This window comes from Terrapene carolina, unplaced genomic scaffold (genome assembly GCF_002925995.2).
Source record: "Terrapene carolina triunguis isolate 2854851 unplaced genomic scaffold, T_m_triunguis-2.0 Scaffold580, whole genome shotgun sequence".
Lineage (NCBI taxonomy): Eukaryota > Metazoa > Chordata > Testudines > Emydidae > Terrapene > Terrapene triunguis.
Window position 1 is genome coordinate 2,023,972 of NW_020664931.1, and position 12,707 is coordinate 2,036,678.

At 47.7% G+C, this 12,707-nt stretch overlaps 1 protein-coding gene across 4 annotated transcripts in view; it reads left to right on the plus strand.

The window, feature by feature from the left end:
• TENT4A (terminal nucleotidyltransferase 4A) overlaps positions 1-12,707 on the plus strand; it is a 97,151-nt gene that overhangs the window by 24,078 nt on the left and 60,366 nt on the right. For all 4 annotated transcript variants that reach the window (XM_024200695.3, XM_024200696.3, XM_024200697.3 and 1 more), the window contains exon 5: positions 2,180-2,287. In XM_024200695.3, the coding sequence (XP_024056463.1) occupies positions 2,180-2,287 (108 nt within the window). The remainder of the gene's footprint in view (positions 1-2,179; positions 2,288-12,707) is intronic.

The following is a 12,707-nucleotide window of genomic DNA, read 5'->3' on the forward strand; positions in this document are numbered from 1 at the left end:
AATGTGAGATAATATCTCTTACCGGTCCAACCTTTTGTCTCTGTAAACAACTCTAAACACTAGTTCTTCATTGTGGGCAGCTTGCCTAAGTTTTGAAAGCTTTCACAAGTGTGACTTAAGCTAAAGATTGAATCTCTGGTACAGTTGTTCTGGCATGGGATGTGATTTCTTGAACTGATTTGAGAAACGTAACTTGTTGCCTCTCAAATGTTCCCTGTTTGTGGATAGTGGTATGGTCTACAACAGGTGTGGGCAAACTGTGGCCCCAGGCCCACATCTGTGTATAGAAAGTGTATGGCGGGCCATGAATGCTCACAAAATTGAGGGTTGGGGTGCGGGGGAGGGGGGTGAGGGCTCGGGCTGGGCATGAGGGGTTTGGGGTGTAGGAGGGTGCTCCGGGCTGGGACCAAGGGGTTTGGAGGGTGGGAGGGGGATCAGGGCAGGGAGTTGAGGTGCAAGGGGGGGAAGCTCAGGGGTGCAGGCTCTGGGCGACGCTTACTTCAAGCAGCTCCTGGAAGCAGCGGCATGTCCCCATCTGCCTCCTACATGGAGGCACGGACAGGTGGCTCTGCATGCTGCCCTGTCCACAGATGCTGCCTCTGCAGCTCCCATTGGCTGCGGTTCCCGGCCAATGGGAGCTGTGGGGGTGGCGCTTAGGGCAGGGGCAGCGTGTGGAGCCCCCTGGCTGCCCCTGCGCATAGGAGCCGGCGGGGGGACATGCTGCTGCTTCCGGGAGCCATGCGGAAAGCCCCCTGACTCCGCTCCCTGGTTCTGATGGGCCGGACGTGGTCCACAGGCCGTAGTTTGCCCACCCCTGGTCTACAGGGCTTGTGTATCTAGTGCCTTTCAAGAGATCTATACTTACTGGAAAACACCTAAACGTGTAATAATATTTGTTTAGATTTTGTGTAGCAGATTTGAGGCCACTCAGTTTTAGAAGCAGTGGTTGTTGTGTCTTTGCTATTTATGCAGGACTGTAGAGAGGCCTTAAGCAAGGACACTTAGCAATCTTGTAATTCCAGGTGAAAACACTGAAATCAACAACTTATTTTTCAGAAGGCTTCCTAATACCTATGGAATAGACAGGTGTTCCATAGTGATGGTTTAGCATTTCAGTGCATGATAATTTCTAGCAACCACTCGTTTACAAGGCATGTGTCTCACACCTTTCTTACAACCCTGATGAAACAGGTGTCATGCATGCAAAAAGACTGTCTGATGGAAATTATGTAATTGCATGATTGGACTGACTTTAGGGAGATGCTGTACAGAAGTATAGATTAATTCTGCAGGGGATAAAATATGAACTCCTAAATCCCCTCTGAAAATGAATGAGTTGGCAATGTCAAAAGCAAATGCACAGAAAGGTGTTATTACTGTACTGATGGCAGAGTTAGTGTAGTCCACTGAGGTTGTGGCATATTATCTTAGTACTTTGAAACACTTTGGAAACTGTTAGGACTCTTTTTGGTGGTTAGAGGTGCTAAAGCTCCTCCACTGCTTGGCATTTATTAGTCTAGAAGCCATTCTAATCTGTATGAGCCCTTCCTTAATCACTTCCTTCTACTATTAGTGTGGATTAATGAGGTTATAATTGAAAACTGGAAAATGATAAACCTCTAATTGAAAATGAACACATGCAAAAAAAATATCCATTTTAGTATAGGAATGTTTTGTGTTGGTCTGGATTTAGTTGGTCTTCTAATCCAGTCACTTCAAGACGTAATTGTCCACTTAAATTAAAGATAATAGTTCTCTATGGGTGTGTCTGCACTGCAGTCAGAGGTGGGACTAGGAGATGTAGGCATAATATAGCTAGTTTGAATCACAATAGCATTGAAGCTGCCACATCTTGAGTTAGCACTAGGTACCCAGGTAACCAGGTGGAGTTGTACAGCCTGTGCTGCCAGGGCTTCACTGTTACTGCTTGAGCTAGTTAGCTCAAGCAGTATCTTGGTAATTTTTACACGGCTGCATTCATGCCTGTAATTGCAATGCAGACATACCCTAAATCAGCCTCTTGAAGACATCCACCTGATGTTCAGTAATACAGTGTCACTATAGGCCAGTTGTGTCTGAATGCCTTAAATTAAGGAAATGTCTGACTAATCAAATGTAGAAAAGCTTCAGCCTACTGTTTGGGATGTATAAAATGTCTCTCTTCTATAAATATTTGCAGGTACCAATAATAAAACTTACTGACCAGGAGACAGAAGTGAAAGTTGACATAAGTTTTAATGTGGAAACTGGTGTGAAGGCAGCTCGATTTATCAAGGAGTACATGAAGGTACAAACTGCATAATTGATGCCACTAATCAATAAACATCAGTATTACTTCTTTTGTCCTTTACTCTAAGGCATGTAAATTTATGTCTTAACTCTAAAATATTTAGAGACAGGGAAATGCTATGGGTCTCTACCTGGAAGAGAATAAGATTAAATTCTGTTAACTTTAACCAGTCTTGTGTTTTGTAGATTGGAGACCAGCTGTGGAAACAGTTAAACTTTTGAAGGGCAATGGGTTTTCTGAAGAGGCCCTAACAAAATTGGACTAGAAACTGTTTGCTTTAGTTTTCTGGCAGTGTTGTTCTAAGGATTTGCCAGAGGTGGTTAAGAACATAAGAATATCCATACTGTCAGACCTAAGTTTCCTGTAAGCTGCGCGGCTACACAGTAGCCTATTTCGCGCTGCACAGGCACTCAGGGAACCCACCTGGCTGAGAGCTGCCGTGGCTGGGGGAGAGGCGCCATTCCCCCGGCCAGGACCTAGCTCGGCCCCCAACCTGCTGCGGCCGGGGAAGGGGTGGCCCGAACTGATCCCCAGCCTGGACCGGCTGTGCCCGGGGCGCTCCTTTCCTAGCCCCAACTTAGCCCCGGGCCTGCCGTGGCCGGGAAGCTTATCCTGTGCCCCCAGCCCTGGAGCTGCCGTGGCCCGGGTGCCGCTGTGGGAAGAGAGAGCTAGGAGGAGTCCTTTCTCCCTGATGTAACCCCGGGGCACTCTCCTGCACCCCCAGCTGGAGCCCTCATCCCCTACACCCCAGCCCTCTGCCCCAGCCCTGAGCCGCTCATCCCTGACCCCACCCCAGAACCTGGACCCCCAGCCGGAGCCCTCACATCCCTTCACTCCAACCTTCTACCCCAGCCCTGAGCCCCCCTCCCACCCTCCAAACCCCTCGGCGCCCTCCCCCCCTATGCATTTTGTTATGTGCACCAATATGAAGGTGATGTGTGTCACATCACTTCCATATTGATGCATATAACAAAATTCAGTCTGTACATGTGTGGTAAAAATTAGAGGAAATGCTGTGTCAGACCGATGGAGCATCTAGCCTAGTATCCCGGCTTCCAACAGTGACCAGTGCCAGATGCTTCAAGGGAATGAACAGAACAGGGCAATTATTGAGTGATCTAACCCCTGTTGTCCAGTCCTTCTGGCAGTTGGAGGTTTAGGGACACCCAGAGCATGGGTTTGCATTTCTGACCATCATGGCTAATAGCCATTGATGGACCTCTCCTCTATGAACTTACCTAATTACTTTTTGAACCCAGTTTCACTTTTGGCCTTCACAACATTACCTCGTAACAAGTTCCACAGGTTGATTGTTCATTGTGTGAAGAAGTACTTCCTTGCATTAGTTTCAACCTGCTGTCTATTAACGTCATTGTGTGATCCCTGATTTTTGTTACCCCTTCACATAACACTTCCCTATTCACTTTCTCCATACCATTCATGATTTTATAGACCTCTGTCATATCCCCCACCTTTAATCATCTCTTCTCTAAGATGAACTTTTCCAATCTTTTAAATCTCTCCTCGTATGTACGCTGCTCCATACCCCTAATCCTTTTTGTTGCCTTTCTCTGTACCTTTTCCAATACTAATATATCTTTTTTGAGATGGGGTGACCAGAGCTGTGCACAATATTTAAAATGTGGGCATGCCTTGGATTTATATAATCTGGCTTGTCCTCATCCATCCCTCCATGAACACAAGTTGATGCTACAACATTCTGTTTCGTTGTGAGCACGTTCTTTCCATTTCTGGCCAAAGAGTTTTGTCACGCGATCCGCCCAGCGCGATTTCGGTCTGCCCAGCAGTTGCTTGTGGTCTCTGGGGATCCAGTCACTGATGCAGGTTGTCCACTTATTGTCTTGCCTGCGGACTACATGACCCGCCCATCTCCACTTTGTGTTGTACATCGCCTGCACTACATCGATCACCTCTGTACGTCTTTTGATCTCCTCATTTGGTATATGATCATGATTATATAGTGGCATCATGATATTTTATGTCTTATCTATCTTTACTAATGACTCCTAACATTAGCTTTTTTGATTATTGCTGCACATTGAGTAGACATTTCTAGAGAATTATCCCCATTGACTCCAAGGTCTCTTTGAGTGGTAAGAGCTAATTAGAACCCATCATTTTAATGTGTAGTTGGGATTATTTTGCAATGTGCATGACTTTGCACTTATCAACATTGAATTTCATCTGCCATTTTGTTACCCAGTCACCCAGTTTTGTGAGATTGCTTTGTAATTCTTCGCAGTCTGCTTTGGACTTAAATATATTGAGTAATTTTGTATTGTGTGCAGACTTTGCCATCTTGCTGTATACCCCCTTTTCCAGATCACTTATGAATGTGTTGAACAGCACAGGTCCCAGTACAAAAATGACCATTTATTCCTACCCTTTGTTTACTGTCTTTGAACTACTTACTGATCCATGAGAGGACCAGGGGCTAGGAGGGCTGTCCACACACACTCATCCTTCATATAATATAGAAGCACAAGACTCTGACGTAAGACTATCAAGCCAGCTCCTTTATAGTTGTGTAACAAGATTCTACTATAACTTTAAAATAAGATGTCCTAATTGGCTTGTAAGAGCTAAGAGCAACCTTAACCTTATCAGAAAGTTTCAGTATAGTAGAATAAGACTTCTATCACACTGAAAAAGTAGCCAATATGAATATTATACTTATTTGAAAGTTTTGTACCCCCTATGGTTACATGTAACACATATGGCTACTATAAAAAGAAAATGAAATATCTTTCCCATTCTGTTTTGCTGTGCTTTGACAGCACTTCATATTAGGTAGTTATTTGCTCATGTATAGTCAGTGTCTCCATTGCAGACGAACCCTTAAACATAAAAACAACGAGGAGTCCTTGTGGCACCTTAGAGACTAACAAATTTATTTGGGCATAAGCTTTCGTGGGCTATAACCCACTTCATCAGATGCATGGAGTGGAAAATACAGGAGCAGGTATAAATACATGAAAGGATGGGAGTTGCCTTACCAAGTGTGAGGTCAGTCTAACGAGACAATTAAATGCCACAAGGACTCCTCGTTGTTTTTGCTGATACAGGCTAACACGGCTACCAGTCTGAAACCTTAAACATAAAGACTTTCTGCTCCACTGTTTCTTTTTTAAAAAAGAAACACCTTTTGTTTTGAAAAGTTTAACACTTTATACCATCTTATCAGAAATCAGATTTTTTTTTTTAACTGATGATTTGAAGGGACTGTGCCAACTGGAGTATTAATGGTGGGAAGTATTAGGTTAGCTAGAGGGGAAAATACATACGCTGAAGAGATTTGCATGGTCACATTTTGATCTGTAGTCATTTTTTGACTTTGTTTAAAAACATTAGACAACTTGAATCTCACTAAAATACTTGACTATTATATCTTAGATTCTAAAATCACATATTAGAATATCATTGTAATAGCACTCCCAATGAAGGTTAAGAAAGTACTTCCTTGCCAAACCTTATTTTCTTCAAGTAGTGTCCCTGTGGGTGCTGCACTGTTGGTGTGGCTTCGAGTGCTGGTCCCTATGTGGATTCCAAATATGGGTACGCATGAGCACCATACGCCACAGCCGTAACTGTCCATAGTAGTGTCCATTGACCTGCACGGCTTTAAGAGGCTGTGCAGGTCGACACCACTCTAGTTTCTTCTTACCTCTGAATGGCCAGAGTTGGAACCACTGTTCCTTGGTACTCTTAGCTCGCTAAGAGAACTACTCTTTTCGTTGTATATAGTTTTCCCCTTAGTTCTTAGGTTTCCATTGGACTTCTTCCCTCCAGGGATCTTTCCCCGGCTCAGGGACTGTGCCCCAGTAAGCTGGTTTTAAATACTGTGCTTCCTGCCCATGCTCCTTCTCTGTGAGTGACTAGCACCAGCACTGAATCTATTGTCTTGGTGAGAATCACATCGCTGCCTGCTGCTAATCTGTCGCTCGTTCCCGCCACATACCTGGGAAGACAGAGAATTTCACCTCTGCAAATTGCTTATGGAGGAGGCTGTGCGCCCATGTGCACAATTGGATCTGGTGACCATGGATCTGTCGGCAACACCCGGTACCGGCAGTCAGCACCTCCCTGGGCCTTTCCCATCCGGCATTGGTGGCACCGGCCCATCCTGCCAAAGCCCACACTGTGCACAAGAAGCATGCTCATGGGCATAAAGGCAGCTCCCTGATGGGGACTACCTATAAGCGCAGTGTTGCCTCCCTGAGCCGTGCCAGGTTGGGTGAGAAATTTTGCATTGATCCAGATGCTCCTGCTCCAAAGAAGCCTCGCATGGAGCATAAGTCCAAGCACTATGCCCCACCGGTGCCACTGCTGGCCTCGGTGACTGATCCACCGCCAGGACCATTGGGACTTACGGCTCTGCGTACACCAGGCCCTCTCTCCCCTCTTAGGCCCACAGCTGAGTTCATGCTGCTATATGCTGGGACACCTCTGTGTCCCGTCCCTTCAGGTGTCTTTCGTCTGCTGTCTCCCGAGGATGAGACGCTCCTGCTCCAGCTCCGCTCCACCTTTCTCCACAGTTGTCCTCTGACGCACCCTTTCTTCTCTCGGACCGGGCGTCCTTCACTGCACCAATGGTGCCACCGGCTCTGATAGCCCCACCCTTATCTGACCGGTCTTCAGACTCTGAGTGGTCCTCTAAACCAGACACTACCTTCACGCCGGCCTAGTCGTACAGCCCAAATCCCCGGCACCAACCATATCATCCAATGTATGCTCTGCTGGCTGATCCATGGTTCTGCTACCTGTGAGCCCTGTCAATGCCTGATGACCCCTATGCTTGGCTCTACTGGGCCGCTTGGGATCTCTACCATGACTGCGTCCTATTGCTTCACCCGCATCATCGCCCTTCTCTAACGCATACCACTTTTCTCCCCTCCCCCCCAACTTGCTGGTGTTGCAAGCTGTGACTGAGTGTGCCTGCCAACAACATTTCTGCTCCATGCCGCCTGACCGGGCTGCTAAGAAACTGGACCTGTGGGACGCAAGGTCTACTCATCTGCTAAGCCTCCAATTTCATATTGCCATCCTGGCCAAGTACAACTTCCTTTCATACTCTAAGCTGGCAGACTTTCAGGCCTTTCTTTCCCTGGAAAAACAGCAGGACTTCCAGCTTCTTGTGGACGAGGGCAGGCTGGTAGCTAAAGTGGCTTTCTAGGCTGCAGTTTATGCCGCTGACACGGTCTCCTGCTCCTTGGCATCTGGGGTTGTCATCTGCTGAGATTCCTGGCTCTAGTCCAGCCGCTTTCCGAAGGAGGTCCATGTGACGGGTTGGGTCACAGAAACCCCCTTGGGACTGCCACCTGATGTGCTTGAGACTACCTCTAAGCCCATTTTCCCTGGCAGGTTGGGACTTCAGTACCCTGCCTGGTTGTGCCAGATATACTAGCCTGCTACAAACACAGACCCAGGTTTGAACCATGTCCCCCCAAAAGCTACAGGCTTAACTGAAAACATCTTAAGAAGTGCTCCCGTCTCCAACACCCAGATACCCAGTTCCCAATGGGATCCAAACCCCAAATAAATCCGTTTTACTCTGTATAAAGCTTATACAGGGTTAACTCATAAATTGTTCGCCCTCTATAACACTGATAGAGAGAGATGCACAGCTGTTTGTGCCCTCAGGTATTAATATACGGAGATATACCTATCTCATAGAACTGGAAGGGACCCCAAAAGGTCATCGAGTCCAGCCCCCTGCCTTCACTAGCAGGACCAAGTACAATACTTGCTCTGGGTTAATTTAATAATTAAAAAGTGGTTTTATTAAATATAAAAAGTAGGATTTAAGTGGTTCCAAGTAATAACAGACAGAACAAAGTAAATTACCAAACAAAATAAAATAAAACACGCAAGTCTTAGCCTAATACAGTAGGAAACTAAATGCAGGTAAATCTCACCCTCAGAGATGTTCCAATAAGCTTCTTTAACAGACTAGACTCCTTCCTAGTCTGGGTCCAGCAATCACTCACACCCCCTTAGTTACTGTCCTTTGTTCCACTTTCTTTCAGGCATCTCTTTGGGGTGGAGAGGCTATCTTTTGAACCATCTGAAGACAAAATGGAGGGGCTTCCAGGGTCTTATATAGTCTCTCTTGTGCAACATCACAGCCACAAGATGGGGTCTCTAGCCACCTGGGCAAGTCACATGTCTATGAATGATTCAGCTTTTTGCAGGCCGACACCATTGTTTACATGTTAGTTTGAACATTCCCAGGAAAGCTCAGATGTGGATTGGCATCTCTCAAAGTCCATTGTTAGTTAAGTACTCCCAATTACTTGAATAACCCCTTCACGCTATGTTGACCAAATCTGCCTTATGTGCTTCCTACAGCAAACACTTTAAATACAAACATAGAGCCAATGCTCATAACTTCAGATATAAAAATGATACATGCATACAAATAAGATGAATACATTCAGTAGAACATAACCTTTGCAAAGATATGTTACATGGCATATCTAGCGTAAAACATATTCCAGTTTTGTCATATTTACACCCATAAGCATATTTTTATAAAGCATTATGGGGTGCAACATCACAGTCCAGACTACTCTGGAGGACCTTCCCTTCGAGAACAATAAACTGTTCAGTGACCAAATGGATTAAATGCATTCTTTCAAGGACTCTTGCCCCTCTCCAGTCCCTGGGCCTCTACCAAACTTCCCCACCCCCCACAGCTTGCCACCAACAATGGTCGTCCTTCAGACTCATGCCGCATGCAGCCTTACCCCCAGCGCCTGCCTGACTCTTCCCACCATTGCCCATGTTCACAATGGCTACACTCCTCCGCCACAGCTACTACTTCCACGTCTATCTTCCTGCATCATCCTCCCAAGCAACCCTTTTGACTCCTTACTCAAGACCTGCGAACCTTCCTCCACCCTTCTTACCACAAGTGGTTTTCAGGGGTCGCCTCTCCCCCTTTGCTTGCAACTGGGGCCAGATTACCACCAACTGTTGGCTGCTGGACATTGTCCAGCAAGGCTATCTTATCGAATACTTCTCCTTTCTGTCCCACTACCCCGCCCCAGCAGTTCCTGGACACTCCCTCGCAGTGCCACCTTTTCAAAGAGGAAGCAGATACCCTCCTGCGGAAAGGCACCATAGAACTCGTCCTGCACTGCTATCAGGACCGGGGCTTCTATTTTCTCGTACCAAAGAAAGGGGGTGGCCTACGCCCTATTCTGGACCTCGAAATCTTGAACAAATTTATCCGCAGATTCCATTTCCGGATGGTCACCCTTCCCCTCATTCTCCCTTCCCTCCTCCGTGGAAACTGGTTTGCGGCTCTCGATATGAAGGATGCCTACTTCCATATCAACATCTACCCTGCTTGTCGCAAGTTCCTTCGATTCACAGTGGGTCATTCCCACTATCAGTTCTGGGTCCTCCCCTTTGGGATTGCTACTGCCCCCTGCGTGTTCACAAAGGTCTTTGCTGTCGTGGCAGCATACATGTGGTGACTGAGTCAATTGTTGTTTCCTTATCTGGACGATTGGCTCCTTGTAGCACTGTCCCGAACCGGCCTTCTGACTACCATTCAAACCCTACGTTCCCTCCTCAATGCCCTAGGAATCATCATCAATGAGGACAAATCTGTCCTCATCCCTACCCACCTTCTTACCTTCATAGGAGGTCGTCTGGACTTTGTTGCATCATCTGTCTTCCTTCGTACTGCTCTCACACTCATTGCGCAGCTCTGCTGCTGCCTGCACATGCATCAGTGCCTTTCCTTTCTGGGCCATATGACAGTATGCACCTCGGTTCTGCCGTATGCCCACCTCCATATGCGCTGCCTCCAGCTGTGGCTCCGCTCTGTTAACAACCCACAGTCAGACCATCTCAGCAAGCTGGTTCTTTTCACCCCTGTCTGTCCTTGCCCCTCTCTCACCTGATGGCGCAACCCATCCACAGTCCTGGCTGGCATTCCTTTCATGCCTCCCACATCTTACAGCAGCCTCACGACGGACGCCTCCCTCATTGGCTGGGGAGCTCATCTGGACGGCCACACAGCTCAAGGCCTCTGGTCATCCGGGGATGACCATCAACGTCCTGGAACTGCAGGCCGTCCGCCTTGTCTGCCAAGCCTTTCTCCACTCTTACCACGTCCAGCTGCTGTCCTACAACATGGTGGCAGTCATCTGTATAAACAAAGTAGTCCTCCATCCCCCTCTCTTTGTGCAGAGGCCATCCTCCTTTGGAACTGGTGCCTCCAACGCAAATTTACACTACATGCCGTTCACCTTCCAGGCACCACCAACTCCATGGTGGACATGCTCAGTCGCTCCTTCCATGCCAACCACGAATGGGAACTTCACAACCCCACTCTCTGGATTCTCTTCCGTCTCTGGGGCACGCTGTGTTGGGAATTCTTTTGCCACACTGGAGAACCACAAGCTGGGGCTTCCGGGGCGACGCGACACTCCCCTCTTGTCCTGGACCACCGGCATCCGCTGAGCATTCCCGCCCATTCCCCTGCTTCCCCAGGTCCTGCACAAAGTGCGGTGTGATGATGTGACTCTTCTCCTGATTGCCATCACCTGGCCTCGCTGGTACTGGTACACGGATCCACGACATCTCTCCGCTTGCCTTCTGCTCTGTCTCCTGGATCATCTTATGCAAGCTAGCGCCCAGCTGTGACACCCCAATCCGGGCCCTCTCCAGCTCGCAGCCTGGTATTTGGATGGGGCTCGTGCATAGATATTGCATGCTCCTCCCTGTCCACGACATTCTTACCTATAGCTGGTGCCCGTCCACTCATGTGTTATTGAGCCAAATGGCATCACTTTGCCATCTGGGTGCAGTGCCACTGACACCACCTGCACTCTGTCTCCATTCCCGTCATCCTCGACTATCTGATCTCTCGCCGAAGATCAGGCCTCATCCACTCCTCCATATACATCAACCTGGCTGTGCTTAGTGCCTTTCTTCTATCTCTGGATGGGTTTTCCATTTTCACCGACACTACTAGTTCCTGCTACCTTTGTGGCTTCCTCAATGCTTTCCCTGCCATCCAGAAGCCTACTCCTTTCTGGGACCTTAACCTCGCCCTTTCCGCCCTCACCAAGCCACCCTTTGAACCACTTGCCACCTGCTACCTTGCTCATCTTTCCATGAAGGTGATGTTTTTGGTGGCCATCACATCCGTGAGAAGCGTTCGCTAACTGACTGCAATGATGGCAGATAACCTTTCACTGTCTTCCACGAGGACAAGGTCTCCCTATGTCTCCATCCCAAATTTTTGCCCAAAGTGGTCTTGTCCTTCCACCTTAATTAGTGCATGCACCTCCCAACCTTCTACCCCAAACTGCATGTCACCCTCGAGAACATGCGCTCCACACTTGATGTTTGGCAGGCAGGGGCCTTTTATCTTCAGCGTACCTGCCACTCTCTTCACAGTGACTCTCTCTAAATAGGGGTAGTCAATTATATTTTATCCAGGTCCAAATTTCTTGGTCAAGGTATAGCCAAGGTCCACCAGAGAAGAAATTAAAATAAATAAATAAATTTAAATTTCTGGGGTCCATTCAGAAGCATCTGCTGGTCCAGATTTGGCCCATGGTCTGCCTATTGACTGCCCCGCTCTAAATGGATCACCCAGTGATTTGCCGATGGCTATGTGCTCTCCTACCCCCTCCACCACCCAGCCCCCGGAGGGTCTCGACCCACTCTATGTGGGCATATGCTGCTATGTTGGCCTTCCTCGCAGATTTCCCATGGCATGAGATTTGTAGGGCGGGCACCTGGACCTCCATCCACACCTTTTCTGCCCATTAGGCGTCCACACCTTTTCTGCCCATTAGGCTATCGCCCCGCCACTGCAATGCATGTGGCAGTTGGTCATGCTCTCCTACAGACTCTCTTCTCATGAGCCCTTGTACCCATCTTCTCATTGCTACTCTCCCACCTTTGGAATCAGCCTCTTAAAACCTTGGACACGCCACACAGTCGACGCACGTGCGGGTCAACAGACATTACTATGAACAGTTCTGGCTCCGGCACATGGCGTGCATGTGCACCCATGTTTGGAATCCAGATAGAGATCACACATCTTAAAGAACTTCCAGTTACAGTAAGTAATCTCTTGCATCCCTGCACTATTGATCGGAGAACTTCGGTAGCAGGGTCCATTGGGCCTGCACATGTGCGGTCTCCTTGTGTTGTGCCACGAGGCTAGCCAGTACGCGTGGGCAAACTGTCCTCAGTTTCTTCTGAACCACTCTGGCTAGAGACTGAACCATTAGCAGTCCGTTAAGAGTATCATCTTAATCTGCTTACCTATAGTTAGCCTCTGAGTTACAGTTGTAGTCCCCCCCCCCCCTTTTTTTTTGTATTTAATGATAAAACAACTTTTTTTCTTCCCACCTTTTTCTCTCCT